Consider the following 19052-nt stretch of genomic DNA (forward strand, 5'->3'; position numbering starts at 1 on the left):
GATTTTAAGAATGGGAATATAGACGTTAGAGATGAGAGGGAGGACTGATTTGTCTAGATTTAAAGAAACACCTGAACCTTTTGCATTCTTCAGATTGTAACTGCTCACTCACTAAAAGACTATATAAGAATCTAGAAAGAGAGGGATCCAACACAATAGAATAGCTGTTAGCCTTTCAGACTTGAAAATAGTATGTCACAAAAAATAACCGATATTGATCCCCCCTCCCCTGCTTTGCAATAGGGTTCTGGTAAAATAAATTTTGCAGCGTTTTTTGTATATTGTTCAACCAAAACTCATGCTGCAGCGGGGAACCCTTTTTTCTGTCAAGGGCAGCATTCCTTTAGAGGTTAATTTCTAACTTGGAACCAGAGCATGTTTTGGAAGCTTTGGTGGCTGCATGCCAATGGTGGGCGGAGCTGAATGAAAAGTGGGTGGGGCCACCTCTTTCTCTCTTTCTGCCTCCCCTTCTCTCTCTCTCTCTCTCTCTCTCTCCCCCCTTCCTTCTTCCTCCCATCACTCTTTCTCTCTTCCTCTCTGAAAAAGAAAGTGAATGGCTGGGGAAAGGACAGATCATTCTTGCCATAGGTGTAAACTGATCACTGGTAGAGGCTTTAGGTATACAAATAAGATTGAATTAGTTGTAAAGAGGCACAGGTCTTAAACATTTAATAACCACTGTTCTAAGCTGTTGTTTTATTATATTAACAACTCCTCTTTGTAAACTGTAGGAATTAAAATGGAGGAAGCACCAGACAGTAACCCAGAAGCTGCAGGGGCTGCTGTGGATGCTGCTCCAGAGCCTGCTGCTGCCCAGGATGCTGCTCCAGAGCCTGCTGCTCCCCAAGACTCTGCTCCTGAACCTGCTCCACCCCAGGATGCTGGCCCTGAGCCTGCTGCTCCAGAGGATGATCAGCCTCCTCCAGATCCTGAGGCAGGTCCTCCAGCAGATGCTGAAGCTGGTCCTGTTCAGCCAGAGAGTACGGAGCCTGGCCCTGGTCTTCCAGAGGATGAGTCTGCTTCACAAGCTAAAGAATCTTCTGACCGTTCTCGACTTAGGGGCCCTGTCCGTGCAGTCATAGAAGCTGCAGGCCGGAGAATGTCTAAATTCCGCCGGAGCACTAGCGGAGTTCAGTCACTGCAGGAAACTCTGAAAGAAAGACAGGTTCGTAACGGAGAATTGTGCCAGATGTTTTTTTTTTAAGGGACAAGCCCACTAAAATTCGGTCAGGTTTTTAATTAAACAACTCTGGGGCACTTCACACTCAGCTGGTATTTTCCTGCCTCATATATTGATGCACAGTTTGGGGGACTCAGTGCTTATGGGAATAAGGTTAGCATCAGATGGCAGTTAAAATGTTCAAAATTATACATCTCATAAATTATTTCCATGAGAATATCACTAGTCCATTCTAACTTGGGAGCACAATGAGATCAATTTGCTTGGTTTGGTTAATTTCTAACTTCGAATCAGAGCATGTTCTGGAAGCTACAACCCAACTGCCCTGCATCAAAGCACCAATGTGGTCAATGCTCTTGGAAGCCTCCTATGATTAACTATTGATGCAAAATATTTAGGGTATAATGAAATTCTGCATCCCTGAGTTGTAAATGGCACACCAGCCATATATACTGTGGCTCCTCAGATACCTGCAAAAATGACAGGGGTGGGAGTTTGCAATACGTGAATGTGCCTGGCCTGAGAGCTGCGTATTGTGAACGTACAATTGAATGAATCCCTCATGTGGACTATGGGACCGATAATCCAGTTCTAAGGTTCAGAGCAGGGAAAATGCAGCAATCAAAACAGAGATACCTGGTGATTCACATTTCCTATTGAAATTATCTGGAAAGCTTATTACATTTTCCCAAATACTAAGCAAAAGATTTGAAATTGCCTTAATAGTAGTAATGCTTCAGTGCAGTTTTGTCCCAACACTATAGAGTTAAAGCCACTTAAAAATCCTTTTGGATCCCACGCAAATGACCTTGGGTGGTCCCACTTCCGTATCTGAATGTTGTGGCTTCTGCACGGGGTCCCAGCTTATACTTAATTCTGACAAAACTGCATCAGTGCAACAGTTCTTATGACTGGGATACTAAATGGCCAGAAGTATACTTTCTGTGTTTCTCAGAAAGATTGGTAGTCTGTTGGGGTTCATATATCACAGCTAGGAGATCACAGTACTATGCATTAAATGGAAAGACGTAAGGGTATGCACCTTTGACAATCTTTACTACATTTTATTGATACTTTCTCAGCTGTGTTTTCTCCACCCTCTCATTTCATATGTCAGAGGGTTGTTGCTTTTTAAGGAAAAGAGGGAATAGTCTTATCTAGAAAAAATATTTGCAGTATTCTAAATATTAGTGTTTGTGCATTTTAAAGCAGCTGTTGTTGTTGGTTTTTATGCTATTTTTAATACAGTTTTATGGTTTTGGCTCTATTTTGTGAACCACCCAGAGAGCTTTGGTTATTGGGTGATATAGAAATCAATCAATCAATCAATCAATGTGATGGAAACTGGAGCAGCCAGGAAGATCTTTGTTGTCTTCCATTGTAGTGGTAGGAGCCCTCCAGATACATCAGAAGCCTCCACTAGAACAAGCATCATTCCTACTTCCTCTTCTTTTTCACCAGCCCTACCTGGAACTGGCCACTGAGTTTTTTTGTGGAACAAGGTTAGGAGTGGGAGGGTGAATGAGCTGTTTTCTTTTCTTAGAACAGCCTGTTTTAGCTGAGCCTATTCCATATCAAGCCAAGAAGAGTTTGCCCATCCCTAGCCATAAAGAGTTTAGGACTCTTGACCATAAACCTGTTCTTTATTTCAATGTGAATAGTTTTTAAATTGTTTCAGAGATAGAGACTATTTGAGGGATTCTCATATATACAATAAAGAAAGTGTAGCATTAGCTTCACATTACAGAATAGGTTTAAATATTATTTCTTTATTTGTAAAGTACCATCCATGTAAATGACACTTTACAAATATTAACATCCCTGCCCTAAGAGGTTTACAGTAAAGAAAATGACACAAGGGAAACCACAGAGGAAGAGGAGGTCAATGGAGGCCAGGAAAAACATGGAGAAAATATGTGATTATTGCAGTTACACATACTTAGATTTAGTCACAATAAGGTATGGGGACTACAAGACAAAGTTTTCATGAAAAAAATAAACACAGCTGCAGCATTTCACTCTTTTAAACACAGTTTTTCTACCATTAGGCACGGTTTAGAGAAGCCAGGGAAGGCCGAAAAATGAAAATTAATGCTGCATACAAATATATATTTGAAATTCTGTCAGACAAACTTGGACTAGACATTGTATCTGTGGAGGAACTAATTTTAGATGGCCCAACGGTGAGTCTGCTTTATAGATGTCGTTTTACAATTATTAATTATTAAAAGCCTTGCTCAGTAAATCTTCAACTCTCTAATGCTGACACATTAATCGGTTATACTAGTACAAGTCATGACCAGGTTTTCTGCATCAGATTCAGCATGGCCAATGCACAATATCAGTAACACTTTAGAGGCCACACCCTTGTTCTTGCTGAGTTTTCCTTTGGGTCACAAATCACATGGGGGATGTGGTTCAGAAGAAGCTATGATACTTCACGTGCCCAAATGTATGGTCAACAACAGTAGTTCGGACTGTTTATAGCAGAGCCCTGAGGAGTTACCATGACAGAGAGGCTCTGGCAGTGCCCTCTCTGGTACTATGTCTTGTGTAGGGATGTACGAAAGGTACTTACCTTTCCGCGGATTATGCTGATGCTGAGGGGGAGGCGTTCCGTCCCTCTCCCCAGAATCCTGGCCGGGGGGGGAGGTGCTCCGTTCCTCCCCCCCAGAATCCTGGCCGGCCAGCTCCGCTCCACAGGGATTCTGCGGAGCCACTGGCCGGCTCCGCCAGCAGCCGGACATCCGGCCGCTGGCTAGCAGGGACGCAAATGGCAGTGGCCGTAGCCGCCGCTGTTTGCATCCCTGCAGTCAGCCGTAATAGGCTACGTAAATGTTTACGTAACCTATCACGGCTGATTAAAAACAAAACCAAAAAAAAGCGCGTACGCAAATGGCGGCACCCATGGGCGCCGCCATTTGCATTCCTTATTTTGGCACGTCTTAGTCTACGTAAACATTTACGTAGACTAAGACGGCGAAAATAAGGGGAACGCAAACAGCGTAGACGCTACGCTATTTGCGTTCCCCTTATTTTCGCCGTCTTAGTCTTCGTAAATGTTTACGTAGACTAAGACGTGCCAAAATAAGGAACACAAATGGGCGCCGCCATTTGCATACGCGCGTGTTTTGGGTTTTTTTTTAATCAGCCGTGATAGGCTACGTAAACATTTATGTAGCCTATCACGGTGTTTTTTTAAAATCTAGCCGTGATAGGCTACGTACATCTTTACGTAGCCTATCACATTTTTTTGTTTTTGTTTTACCTGGAAATGGTGGCAGCGGAGGCCGGTCGGAAGACCGGCTGCCGCCGCCGCCACACCACTGCCAGAGCTGCCGCCGGAGCCGCCTCCGCCAGGAAGATCCGCCTAAAGTAAGTCCCGTGCCGGGGGGGGGGCGGGGGGCCATTCCGCCACCGATTTCCGTGGCGGAACTTTCGTACATCCCTAGTCTTGTGGCTGAGCTATGACCACACTCCTGAGATGCTTGAGGATAGAGTGCAGAGGCCTCAACTTTGCACCCTACAGGGACAATGTTGTTGTTCTTGCAGGACAGCAACAGTAGATGGGATTATCCCAGGATGGCTTGCAAAACTGATGACAGCACAGGGGATTACTGGAAGCACTGGATCTCCCAGGGATGTTGCCTCATCTCTTATACCCTTGTTGATTCCTTCTCTGCCTTTTAAAAACCCCGTGACATTAGACAGCTCTTTGGGGTCTGAGTTGTTTCCCCATCTTTACCAAATTGGTATGCAGCAAAATATAGGATGTCAAAGTTACGGTGTATGTTTGCTTCATTGTAAGAAGCTATTATTTAGTAGAGACTGGAATGATGTAGCCTCAGTCTTGTCCAAATGAGTCTCTGATTGTGAGTCCCAGTAGATTTTGTTAGGAGCCCAAAGAGGGCATGTGCTAACCCACAATTAAGGGAGAACCATGGACCCTTTATGCCCGTGTCTTCTGCCTTTCTTTCCTTAAACCTTTCTGAATTTGAAAGGTACGCTGGGGTGAGAAATAAAAATCTGCCCAAAGTGTCCATATGAATTCCTTACACGAGCATACAGAAAAAGAGCCTTGTGGCACCTTAAAGCATGGGTGGGGAATTGGTGGCCTGTGTGTTAGAGTGGATGGGTGTGAATGGAGTGTGTATGTGGCTTTGGCCCATCTATTTTTGGCTTTGCTCTCCCCACTGCCAGCATGTGGTCCCAGGCAGGTGAAAAAGGTTTCCCGTTCCTGTTTTAAAGATTTACTGTTTTATTATGACACAAGCGTGTAGCCTTCCGAGAGGCATCTGGATGGTCATTGTGAGAAACAGGATGCTGGACTAGATAGGCCTTTGGTCTGATCCAGCAGAACTCTTCTTATCTTCTTAAATTCAAGGATCAAACAAACTTCATCAGATGGATGAAATGTCATCCTCAGTTGGTAGATAGATCTGTATCTATCACACATATAAAGAGGAAAAAATGTAAAGAAACAGTGGAGCCAAAAGGCCACAAAATGTAAGACGTATAACCTATGTCTATGCAAAGCTCAAAGGTATATAAGATAAGCCCTGTGACCATTCATAGCAACAATAAAGTTATCTAGACCCATTATATGGGTTTCATCCTGGTTACGGGACTAAATCAGCCTTGGTCACCCTGATGGATCGAGAGAGGGACAGGGGGAGTGCAACCCTATTGATTCTGTTCAACCTCTCATTGGCTTTTGATACCATCCATGGTATCCTCCTGGATGCACTCCATGGGATGGGTATCAGAGGCACTGTGTTACAGTGGTTCTGGTCTTACCTGTGGGGCCAATTTCAGAAAGTAGCATTGGGTGACCATTCCTTGACCCGTTGGCAATTGAACTATGGGATTCCACAGGGTACCATCTCGTCCGAGTGTTATGTAACATCTATATGATGTTACATAACACTGTAACATCATATAGTTACTCCCACTCGCTGGGAGTGGTCATTAGGGGATTTGGAGCCAAGTGCCATCAGTACACTGATAACACACCGCTCTGTCTCCTTGTGGCATCTGAATCAGAAGAGGCTGTGTAAGTCCTGGATCAGTGCCTGAACTCAGTAATGGGCTGGATGAGGGCCAATAAACTGAAACTGAATCCTGGCAAGATGGAAGCCCTGGGAGATAGGCTCATTGCCTGTTCTGGATGGGGCTGTACTCCCTCTGAAAGATCAAGTCCGTAGTTTGGGGGTACTCCTAGATCCATCACTGTCATTGGAGGCCCAAGTGGCCATGGCAGCTCGGAATGCCTTTTATCAGCTTTGGCTGGTTCATCAACAACGGCCTCTCCTGGACAGGGATAGCTTGGCTGCAGTGGTACAGGCGCTAGTAACCTCAAGAAGACTGGATTACTGCAATGCAGTCTATGTGGGGCTGCCTGTGGGGCTGCTCCAGAAGCTGGAGCTAGTGCAGAACACAGCAGCTCGGCTGTTGTCAGGAGCTGCCCCTTTTCAGCATACAACTCCTTTGCTGAGGGAACTGCACTGGCTGCCTATTCGTTACCCGGCCAGGTTTAAGGTTTTGGTACTACTGTACAAAGCCCTAAACACTTGGGACCAGGATACCTGAGAAAGCACCTTCTCCCTTACCAACCTGCCCAGTCACGGAGGGCATGCTCCTGGTGATTCCTCATGGACCTGTGGCCCGATTAGAGTCCACCAGGAGAAGAGCCTTCAGTGTGGTGGCCCCCTTTCTTTGGAACTTCCTGCCCTTGGAGGTCAAGCAGGCACCAACACTGTGTTGCTTCCGGTGCCTCCTGAAAGCAGCACTGTTCCAGGAGGCATTCCTTAACTGACCAGCCACGGTTTTGTTGGCATTCTGTTTTTTAAAAGCATAATTTTAATATGATTTAATCTTTTTATCCTTTTACTATTTTACCTTTTATGTTAATCGCTCCAAAATCTGTTTTAGATATGGAGCGGTATATAAAAATTGTAAATAAAAAGTCAAATAAATAAATTAGTGACAGAAAATACAATCTTCGTAACTTTGCTATGTTAATTTAACATTTGTAGTGGGAGAAAAAAACTTGATTTTGATTGAGCTTAAATATCAACTTGCTAATAAACTAGTCTAACAATTTCATTCTGGAGTCTCTCTTTCTTCAAAGTTATTTTTTTTGGAGAATGATAACTTTCAGGTCAGCAGCAGGATGTCCTAGAATAATGAAATGTCCTGACAGGTTTCTGACTGGTTTCATTTTCTAATGTATTTTAGAATACATTAGAATTTGTGTCCATTTATTCATTTCTATAGACACTGATCTGCTTGTCTTATCTGGGCAACAGAAAGGTATTGTTGGCAAGGAATGGTGTGTATCACATTGGAGGATGAAAAGAGGAATGAGCCCCTGATGATGTGGTTGATGCTATTATTATTTATTTTATTTATTAGGGCCTGAACTAGTGTTGCCTGAGTGGATATAGGGACAGAGTTGGCATCAGTTTGTTCCCGGGCTTAGTCACATGTTTATGTTTGTATTAGGTGCCTGGTCATCTCTGCTGAGTAGCAGTTTTAGATTAGGAGGCGGTCTATAAGCAGGGTCAGTGTCTATAGGTAGGGCTTAGACTTGGGTGGCCAGATGCGAAAAAAAGGAGAGGACAGGGTTCCCACATTTTTAATATTTGTGTAGAAGAGGGAATTTCAGTAGGCATAGCTTGCATGATGAACTACACCAACTGAAATTCCTCCTTCTACAAATTATTAAAGGTGCAGGATTCCTGTCTTCTTTTGCATCTGGCCGCCCTATGTACCAGCACATCTTCCCCTCTGACCATGTTGTGCAGTTTTACTGTATTCTGGAGAAAAAATAGAGCAAAGTAAGTATGATAAGTGTACAGGGTTTCTATAAAATCAAAGTAAAAAGGGAATCGTACATATTGCAAGGTAGTTATTGCAGCTTAAAATAGCTGTTAAACAGTTATTGCAGCTGAAAGTTACTGCAGTTGAAAGAACCTGAATGCATTTTCTTTACAGTGTTGGAAACATTTGGTAATAGTCACCAAGTACTCCCTGGTTAAGCAAAGATGTTTTCTTTTAAAGAAAAAAAATATTGCTTTGGCAAATGTTCACCCTTTAATTATCTGCTTTTATTTCAACAGTTACAAGCATTTGATAGTTTTTTTATGAAAGGAGGAAACAGGACATTGAAGTTTTTATATCAGGAGGGTGAAGCTCCTGGTGTAGGTAAATGTTAATTATCTTATCTAACTTGATATCCTTCAATTTCAGGTGAAATAGAGTTTATTGTTCTTGAATCGCTATTAATTATACTGGATAGTCTTATTCAACCTCTGTCAATCATGATATCATAATATAGGCAAAGAACATGGGGAAAATGGGGCCTTAACATTATAATATTGATGTGTTTTTAAAACTATAGTTTTTATGTGAATGTCTGTATCCAAAAAAGTTAAATTTTATATATTTGTTTGTTACATTTATATGCAGCCTTTCTTACCAGAAAAATCTCTCAAGACAAATCACAAAAAACTAAAATAAGGCAATAATATCTCCTAATAACAGGAACCAACCCTATAAATATTAAGAACAATACCTTCCTATGAAAATTATTAACTAATAAAAGCCACATAAAACTAACTAGCAGTCAGTCAAGGGGCTGTTTTTGCATAGGAGAGATTCCTCGCTCCTACATTCAAATTTGAGAACCACTATAATTAAGTCAGATTAAGGTCTTGCCCTTCATGTTACAGTTTAAATACATAAGATCAGTATTTTCAGCGCATCTTCAGCCTTTTCAGATCTAGAACCACCTTTAACCCCAGCCTGCTTCATAGGACCCACATTTCATTTTTTTTACTATATATGTGCCTGTCTTTTGACTTTTTTCTCTCTTCCTGGCCATATTTCTCCTTATCTCTATCTATATCTCACCCACTCAGCCCATTTTTCTTTTTTTTCCCCCCTTAAAAAAAGATACAAGAAAATTGTGGTTGTGCCCTTGGTGCAGAGGTAGGTTGATCTATGACCCAGGTTTAAATCTTAACCTACCAGTTCAGGTCTAATGCAGGATGACCCTCTTATCTTTGAAAAGATGTGGTAAAGTTTTGTTGGAGTTGTCCATGTGTTTGTGGCTCCTAGGTCAGGCCTGGAACTGTCTAATCTAGCCTGGCATTTTGAAGTTTATGAGTTTGATTGGGTGCTCAGATAAGATGTATGGATAGTATTTGAATCTTTCTGTTTTTGTTTGTTTGATGTATTTAAAGTACTTAAGTTAAAAGATTTAAATACCACGCGCTGATCTCACTGTGTGTATGTCTCTCTATATATAAAATGAAGGCTCAGCTAACCAGCCCTGACTCTTGATTATTATTTTTTTGCCATGTATTCAGACTTGCAAATATTTTCATGCGTTAATTAATGAAAGATTTGCAACAGAGAGAGTAGTCCAGATATATCCATAGGTTGATTCTTTATGTACAACTTAAAAACAAGGGATGAAACCCTTTGATTTCTGGCATGTGGGCAGAGTCATTTTGCAAATATCTTGTCATAATGCATAATTCATATTTCTAGCTTCCATTCAAACCCATGAACTTCAAAATTCTAAAAGCAATTGGTTCCTTCATGGGACTGTCTTGGAAGCCAGATGCATCACGTATTTTCGTAGGATAGAGAAGATGCATCTACACACCATCTTAAAGGCTTTCCAGCTATTATGAAGTGTGTATCTTCAGCACAAACCTGCACACCTGTAATGTTGCAGTAACCTGTAAAAACGATTGTACATAGCAGGATGGGCTTGCCTCAGTTACCAAGCATAGGATGCCACAGTAACACAAGCCACTTTATGCACCATTACAGCTACACAGATTTTTAAGATAAGAGCAAAACATTGTTTTTAATGTCTTTATTTTCAGAATGCGGTAGAGCAATTCCAGGAGTGCTGAAAGGAACTAAAATGATGAAATTGTATGTAGATGAATCGCCAGACAAGTTCAAAGGATTGTGTTTATTTTTTGTACGTGCTAGAAATGATGTGGCCGTGAATGTTAAGAATATGCATGAGGTACTCTTATTATCATCATCATTATTATTAGCAAAGCACTGATTGGATAGACAAGGGCAATGATGGAGAGAGGGCCCATACATTCTAGGGAATTCTGGTCCTGGGTGGATGCCATACATCTGTGTGCACTGTGCAGAGCCTCTCAGTGGAGGCCAGTATGTAGGATAGGGGAATGATTTGCTTCTCACTGCAACAGGTGACAGACTTTCCTTTATTGTATTTATTTTAAAACCCAAGAGGGTGTTGTGTAACTGGTTTTTGTGCTTTTGATTCCTAATAGCTTTCCAAACATACCTTTTTCAGGACATATACTTTTCAGTACTGGATGGAAGTGAAGGTCTCCTACTTGGGATCAGGAATATAATTTCAAATGTTTTTCTGCCAGCTGTCTTTGCCACAAATAATTGGGGTGCTTTGAACCAAACCAAGCAGGGAGAGATTGAAAAACAGAGTTTTACTGAAACACTGAACAGATATCTGGCATTTTTAGATGGTAAGAGCCATGTTGAATTAGTAAGGATTTATTTAAGATATTTGGTTTTGAGCTACTGTATCTTTTGTGTACTTAACAGAAGAATCAATCCAGAGACCCCAAAGACAATCCAGTTCCACTACGCCCTATAAAAGCAAGCTGTGAGGCTGGGGCCTTTCGTCTGAGCAGCTCGTCTTGCTCTGAGAGGGTCTTGCTGCCAGGTTGAGCTCCTTTGGAACATGACTCCTGCCTGCATTGTGTTACACTACTAGCCTCTGGCCCTTCTAATATGCAGTTGAGTTGCTGCTTTTGGAATGTGACCCTCGCCTGTCCAACACTGTGCTATTACACCACTGACACCATCAGACTGAGGGCTAGCTTTCCTCAAGACGTGGAAATCTGGCCATTGCGGTCTGAATACAGATCTATCTGTAGAAACAGGTTGTATATTATGCAAAATGGAGTAAGCACTTGCTACCGATGGCAATTACTAAAGGTACTTCTTAGTATCAGAACTGGTGTCCTATCGAAACAGTAAAAATAAAAATAAAAACACAAATATCATGAAGGATGAGAGAAGACAGATTCTGTATATCACTTATGATAGACTTACATTAACCAAACAAGATAGACTGCTATAAAATAATCTTAAATGTTGTAAAATTGGATTTAAATATTTGTCAAAGGATGCTATTTTTTCAGGATTAGGTATGCTAAAAGCAGTGCAATATCGGTTTTCTCCCGCTGTAGAAAAACATTTCAGTTTATTATTTACACCATTATCATGCACAGTAACTTACAAATACACTGATAATTAGTGCTAAGACATTTCTGGAACACATCTCTGATACTCTACAAAAATGATTATTGCATTTAAAAAATCAGTGTCCGTTTCCAAAGCAACCCTAAGTTAGCCCTCAGTTATCCTAAGCAACTGCCTAGGAGAGTCCTCTATAGAGGAAAGACATTTTGCAGCAGAAGCAGAAAGGGAAGATGTTTTTCCCCAGCATCACTTTGGTGTATGTACTTCTGCTGTCCAGAAATAAGACTGGGCAGGAGAAAAATAAAGGAACTAAATTGTGGCCTAACTCCTAAAACATGGAGGGTGGGGGGGATACCTCTGTAATCTAGGAATGATAGATCCTATGTCAGAATACAAACGTTATTATCCAAAAATATGTGCGAGTCCTTTTCTTTCATTTAAATTCTTTATTATTTATAAAAACAGAATAACATTTCTATAAAAAGTAATATAAATATTTAAATAATAGAAATTAATCATGCAGTAAGCCCCAATATGCCCCACTGTCCATTTAAGTTCCACTGGCACATGACTTTGGAACAGGCAGTTTGTCCCAAAAGCACTTGGACAAAACTTAAAATGTAAAAGCCCCCTTGGCCTCTTCTTCCCTCGTAAAGGTTTTTCTTCCTTCTCATCTAAAGTTATACCATCCGGTCTTATCTCTTGTTTGGAATGTTTGTCTCTACTTTCTGAGGCTCCCACACACCCCAATTAGCCAAATAAGGTAGACCTGCCATCTTCTGGCCATCTCCAGCTTCGCAAGCATGTTTTGAGAAAAAGGAGAGAGGGCAAATGGGCAAACACAATTCTTGGTTCATCATGGCACCCATTTCACTTCTGCATAGGTCGACATCCACTTGTATGAATGAGGTTATTTATCATATTAATTGAAATCAATGTAGTTCCCCGCCCACCATCACTTAACATTGGCCATACAGGCCGAGTTCCCCCAGATATGATCAGGCAAAAAAGACAGCTGTTGTGGTCAAGGCTAATTGATAAAGAAGAGGAAGAGGTGCAGCCTTGTTTTAGGACCCAACAACTGATGGCACTGTCTTGCTTGCTGTCTCTTGGGAGAAGAGCTTTGTTGTGGAGAGCTTAGAGGCAACACAGAGGGAGAGATGGAGAATTGAGGTTGAGAGTGAAGAGGCCAAGCTCTGAGCAGTGAGCTTCCAGTGAGCTTCTTCTGCTATTCAATACAGTGTCTTTTCAATACAGTTGGGATCCCATTTGAATTAATTTTTTATTTAATACTGGATCAGCTTGAGCCCACCTAGCTTAAAAACAGTCCTGGGGGCCCTGACCCTTTTGTTTCTTGGAGGTGAAATTTTCTATCAATAGATCTGTGAGTAGCGGCCAGCTACGGCACAGTCAGGTTATGTGGGAAGGAGTGAAGGGGGCAGAAGAGAACTCGCTAGTGTGCAAGATGTATACGGGTGGTTCCTCACAATGAAGCAATATAAGGATCAAATGGCAGAATCTGAGTATATTTTCTATTGATTTTAGGGGCCAGAGTGAGCATTGAAGGGACTGTTCAATTGAAAAAAATAGATTACATTGACTTTTCTAAACTCCAGTCTTTTGAGGAAGTGACAGCAGCAGCTGCCAATCCTGATACTGTTCATCAGTTGGAGGATGTGCTTATGATATGGTATAAGCAAATTGAACAAGTAAGTTTCTTATGGTACCTTAGCTATGAAAAACCAGTTTTACAGAATATACAGCATACTGTTGTATGCAGTGTCACATTTGCATGTGGGGTATAGTTGGACAAAGTTCAAGGCAAATTTCTAATACAGCCACATTTCAAATATGCTATTTAAAACCAGGGCCAGCACCAAAGTCCAGTGGCCCCTCCGCATAGTTCTGCCGATGAGCCCCTTGCTGTCACTGACATTCACTGCTGCTGAAACCCCCACTGCGCTTCCCTCCACTGAAGCTGCCTGCCTGCCGGCTTGCTTGTCACCACTACCAAAGCCCCCCATCCTGCCTGCCAGCCAGCCCAATTGACTGGTCTACCACCACTCTCTCCTCCTCCTCACCATCAACTGGCCTGCCCCATTGGCAAACTGCTGCAGTGGTAGGCTGGCCAAGCCAGCAGGCCCTGCATCACATGATTTTAAAAGTTTTTTTAAAACCCACATAAATTTGGAGTAGCAGTGATCTGAACCAATCATATGCGGCCTTTGTGGGGAACATGGACAATGAGGGCACAGTAGCAATGTAAGGACTGCCCTGTTCCCTCATTGGCTGCCCTCCGAAAGGCAGCATCTGATTGGTTCAGATCACTGCTACTCCAGATGTAAGTTTTTTTAAAAACGTGTTTTAGAATGGGGCACCACAGGGCCTGCGGGCTTGGCCACTGTACTTTCTCATGGTGGGTGGGTGAGGAGGAGGAGGAAGATGGGAGCAGCAGCTGTGGTAGGCTCAGCAGCAAGGATGGGCACTTCTGAGCATCAAGGGCCCTCAACATCTGCCCTCCCATGCCAACCCTTGAAGCTGGGCCTGTTTAAAACAAAAGGTCTTTTAGACCTGGAGGGTGTCATTGCAATTGTGATATTATTTTGTTATTATTCTATTATACACCACTCTGATAATTTTATGGAAGGGAAGCCTAAAAATATTGTAAATAAAATACAATAAATTTAGGCTGGAACTTGCTTTGGTAGCTCCCACTGCCAAAGACACAAGCTGCTGTTTAGCTTAAGATGTGATTTGCCTCTTTTACTCTTGAATCTGTTGAAGGGAAAACTTGAAAGAAAAAGTGTTTTGTACGTACACATTTCCCCTCTTCATGTCTAAACAGCTTCTTTGGATTGCAGCCTCTGTGTTTTGCATTTCAAGTAATTTATATCAGTGACCACAGAAGTCAATATGAGTGTGTGACTAAGAGCTAAGAAAACAATAATGCATAAGTTAAATTGGCACCATTTAATTTTGTGATCAGCATTTAAGTTTATACTGCAGGAAGTGGAATATTGGTAGAGCTAATAATGCCTAATAGAGTGTTAAATATCTATAACCAAGCAATAAACTTTTGCATGCATTTAACATTCTTTAATTGATTTGCAGGTTTTGATTGAGAGTGAACAGATGAGGAAGGAAGCTGATGACTCAGGTCCTCTGACCGAACTAGAACACTGGAAGCGTATGTCCGCTAAATTTAATTTTATCATTGAACAGATCAAAGGACAAAATTGCAAGGCTGTCATAAATGTTCTAAATGTTTCACATTCCAAAATGATAAAGGTAATACTAATTTGTTCTTTTAAAACAACAACACTATTTAACTGATTTAATATAAGGGTCTATGCTTTGTGTGTGTGTGTGTGTGGGGGGGGTGTTTAATGACACAAACCCTGTTCAGGCATTTTCTCCACAGGTAAACTCTATACACAAGGAGGGGGAGTAGGGTTGAGCACATACCTCTGTCCCTTGCCATTCTTGTCACCCCCTACATGTGGAGGGTGATTATCTGCAGAGGAGACCCTCCTCTATCTTTTTAGAATCTGACAGTCACCTTCCTCACATGTAGAGCTTACACAGAAGGAGAACATCTGAATAAGGGGTACTGTCTCCATGGTACCCCTTTCTCGCAGTTGTGCCACATATATAAGATCACACTTGCTTGATCCAATTTCGTTAATTCAGAATAACTACCATTGCCTGGTTTAGTTCTGTAACTGCTACCATAGATTTGAATTGTGACTCTCCTCATAAGCATACATTGAAAGGGTGGTAAACATTCCCTTGTCATTATTTAATCCCTTTAGGGTGCAATCCTATCGGGATAGGTGGCCGCCTCCGAACTTGGAGGTGGCCGCCTATCCAATGCAGGGCAGGAGAAGCATGGAGGGGATCCTCCCCTCCATGCTTCAGCCACCCTGCATTCATGGCTAGACAGCTGATTTTGGCTGTCTAGCCACAGGAAGTCAGAGCAGGGGTGGTGGTGGGCGCTGGGACAACACATAGGAAGTGTTGGAAAGGCATGTCCACCCTCCCTGCCCCGGCCAGCCTCCAGGAATGCCCCATTTTCACTGCTCCGCACTCCTCTTACCAGCACGGAGCATGGGACCAAACCGCGCTGCCTACGAGGCAGCACGGGAGGAGGTGGAGGTCGGTGCCCTCTCCTAAGGCCATCTAGCTGCTGACTAGCGGCCATAGGATTGCGCCCTTAAAATGCATTACAGTGATTGTTTTAATGCAATTGTACAACAGAGCGATTATTCCCATTGGCAGAGTAATTTACAAAGTGATCTGTGTGTCCCATATGGTTTCTGGCTGCAGACATTGCCGCTATGGTGTGGGGCCACTCTACATAAAACCGGCAGCCAGCCAGGCAGTTGTGGTACATATGATTTGTGATTCATTCATCTTGAGTATATGTGCCAAAATAAATAATTTTTCAAATATGGAGGAACCATGAGTAATGACAATATAGTCACATCTGGTTGCTTCCATTATCCCTCTTCTAGTCTCTTCTCCAGTCATTGTAAAAGAATGATAAATGATCCACATGGGGAAAGGAGCAGAAAATCTTCTTTATACCTGCCTTTTCAACATGTATGAGTTGCTACTGCGCAAGAGCAAACCAAATTTTAAAATGTCACCCACAGAGATTTTTATACTTTCACTACTGCTACTGCTTAGTTTTTATATAGCACTTTTGATATACATATGATTTGGTTGTTTTTCCTCTTCTAACCATCCTATGAAGTAAGTGCCTCTTATTCACCTTTTACAGATGGAAAACTGTAAAGGCTGAGTTATAATAGCCTGCCCGGCTAAGTGATATTCAACCTGTTCTGGAGGGGGTTGCACTCCCCCTAAAGGATCAGGTTCGTAGTTTGGGGGTGCTCTTGGATCCAGAACTGTCACTTGAGGCACAGGTGAACTCAGTGGCACGGAGCACTTTTTATCAGCTTAGGCTGGTATACCAACTACGCCCTTATCTGGACAGAGATAGCCTAGCTACAGTTATCCATGCTCTGATCACTTCTCGTCTGGATTACTGCAATGCGTTATATGTGGGGCTGCCTTTGAAAACGGTCCGGAAACTTCAGCTGGTCCAAAATAGGGCAGCAAGATTGTTAACAGGGACTGGCCTGCGAGCTCATATTACGGCAGTACTTTTCCAGCTGCACTGGCTGCCAGTCCATTTCCGGGCCCGATTGAAAGTGCTGGTGTTAACATTCAAAGCCCTTAACGGCTTGGGGCCAGGTTACCTGAAGGATCGCCTCCTCCCATATGTGCCTGCCCAGACCTTAAGATCATCCTCAGCGGCCCTTCTCCGTGAGCCCCTGCCAAAGGAAGTGAGGCAGGTGGCTACTAGGAGGAGGGCTTTTTCTGCTGTGGCACCTCGGCTCTGGAATGAGCTCCCTAGTGAGGTTCGCCTGGCGCCTACATTGTATTCCTTTCCATTACATTGTATTACCTTTTTATTTTCCCAGGCATTTTAGCATTTTAGCTTTCTAAATTTTTATCTTTGTTGTTTTAAATCTGTATTTTAAACTCTTCCACTGCTGCTAGGTTTTATTGTGGTTGTATTGTTATATTGTGGTTTTAATGTTCTATATATTTTAAATTGTTTTATTGTGTGTTGTTTGGTTTTAATTTTTGTGAACCGCCCAGAGAGCTTCAGCTATTATTGGGCGGTATAGAAATGAAATGAATGAATAAATAAATAAATAAATAATAAGTTGCCAAAGACACGCGGTGAGTCCATGGCAGAGCTAGGACTCTCCTAAAGTTCCAGGTCCAAATCCAACTTTCTGTCCTCTGAATTAAAAAAGCCTTTTAGTGGCATGAGATACTTTACAGGAAATAATAAATGAAGATGTAGTTATGCAGTATATTTGTGGGGGGAGTGGTTGAGGTTTTATTCATATATTTTGACAGTGTGGTTTGAATATAATTAAATTTCTACTCTGCAAATTCTGCATATTTTATTTGTGTTGCTACTAGCATGTTCCACATTTTTTTACTCTAGCTGTGGCGAGAACTGGATGCCAGAATAACAGACACAGCAAATGAATCAAAAGATAATGTGAGATACTTATACACACTTGAAAAAGTTTGCCAGCCTCTCTATAACTATGATTTAGTAAGTACATTTTACAAAAAATGTAGAAAGTTACGTTTTACATTGCAGTACATGAAACAAATGTCTTTAGAATGTGTGTCAAAAAGCAGTAGATCATAAAATTGAGCATATTTTAACAGTCCTAGTCTCTAATTTTTAACACCCATACATCTGGCTAATTATGTGTATAATAATGAGAACAAAGGAAACTGCCTTATAATGGACCGGTCCACACGATCAAGCAGCCCACCATGGCTTATTTAAGCCACGGTGGGCTGTGGGACTTGAGGGTGGCCATTTTGAATATTCAAGCCATGAGCTTGGCTTGTTGTGTCATCCGAACCCAGCAAGGGTGGTTGGTTGGCGTGGTTAATAAACCACCCACAACCCTAAAATAGCCCATGGGTTCTGGGTGGTTTGTTAACCACAACAATGGCCCTCTGTTGTTGGGTTTGGACAACATGACAAGCTGCAGTCACAGCTTAAATATTCAAAAGCTGCCTGGCACAATCTGGCACAGGCCACAACCCACCCTGGCTTAAACAAGCCACGGTGGGCTGCGGTGATCATGCAAACCCGATCACTGAGTCAGACTATGGGTCCATCTAGCTCAGTTTTGATTATAGTGATTGGCAGCAGCTCTCCAGGGTTTCAGGCAGGATTCCTTCCTTGTCGTACCTGGAGATGCCGGGGAATGAAACTGGGACCTTCTACATATAAAGCATGTACTCTACCACTGAGGTATGACCACTCCCCATATGTTGAGGGATATAATATGTTGATTATATGTAATCAACATATAATAACATAATTTAGAATGGCTTTACAGTGGTGGTGGTGGTGGTGGTGGTGGTGGTGGTGCAGAATTAAGCTTTCTGTCAGGGCTGAGCCATAGGCAGCAGTCTAAGATGAGCTGGATGGCAGGGGATCAGAGACAAAGGATAAAACCAGAAATCAGGACCCTTGCTACTAGTAAAAAGCATACTGTTACACCGAGCTTTCAGTGTTCCTTGATGTCACTCCTTGATTTTAAAGGGTTCTCCTGTTTTATTGTTATGTATGTATTTGATCTGTTTTCAGTTTTTAAAATAGTTGGATTTTATTCTTTTTATATTTTTATTGTAAACTGCCATGAGCACTTACTGAGTGGAAGGGTAATTAAAATACTTTAAATAAATAAATACATCAAATAATAAATAAGCAAGCAAGCAATGGCTATGACAGTAAGACATGCCTTCTGGCTATTTGGTTAAGTGAAGAGAAGGAGGGGGGAGGAACTAAGTCCAGAGGGCTGTCTTCATGATCGACTTGGTGTGAAGTTAGAGCAGTTTGCGTCAGATGACGTCATCACCAATCCGCTGCCAGCAAGCCACTCCCCTCTTGAAAAGCCACATTTTCTGAAACTGCTTTTACTCTGACTTTTTTTTTTTTTTACTGAAAGTGGCTCCCTGGCAGTTTTACCACAGT

At 42.1% G+C, this 19052-nt stretch overlaps 1 protein-coding gene across 1 annotated transcript in view; it reads left to right on the forward strand.

Moving 5' to 3' along the window:
• Window positions 1–737: 737 nt before the first annotated feature.
• The window catches only part of DNAH8 (dynein axonemal heavy chain 8), a 197386-nt gene continuing 179071 nt past the window's right edge, over window positions 738–19052 (forward strand). Inside the window, exons 1-8 of the mRNA XM_084832480.1 lie at window positions 738–1165; window positions 3229–3363; window positions 8302–8386; window positions 10081–10229; window positions 10533–10722; window positions 13010–13173; window positions 14576–14752; window positions 17493–17606. Of these exons, the coding sequence (XP_084688606.1) occupies window positions 740–1165; window positions 3229–3363; window positions 8302–8386; window positions 10081–10229; window positions 10533–10722; window positions 13010–13173; window positions 14576–14752; window positions 17493–17606 (1440 nt within the window). The 5' untranslated portion in view covers window positions 738–739. The remainder of the gene's footprint in view (window positions 1166–3228; window positions 3364–8301; window positions 8387–10080; window positions 10230–10532; window positions 10723–13009; window positions 13174–14575; window positions 14753–17492; window positions 17607–19052) is intronic.

Source organism: Heloderma suspectum, chromosome 1, assembly GCF_057233095.1.
Source record: "Heloderma suspectum isolate Gila_16-S chromosome 1, 16-S_ref, whole genome shotgun sequence".
Lineage (NCBI taxonomy): Eukaryota > Metazoa > Chordata > Lepidosauria > Squamata > Helodermatidae > Heloderma > Heloderma suspectum.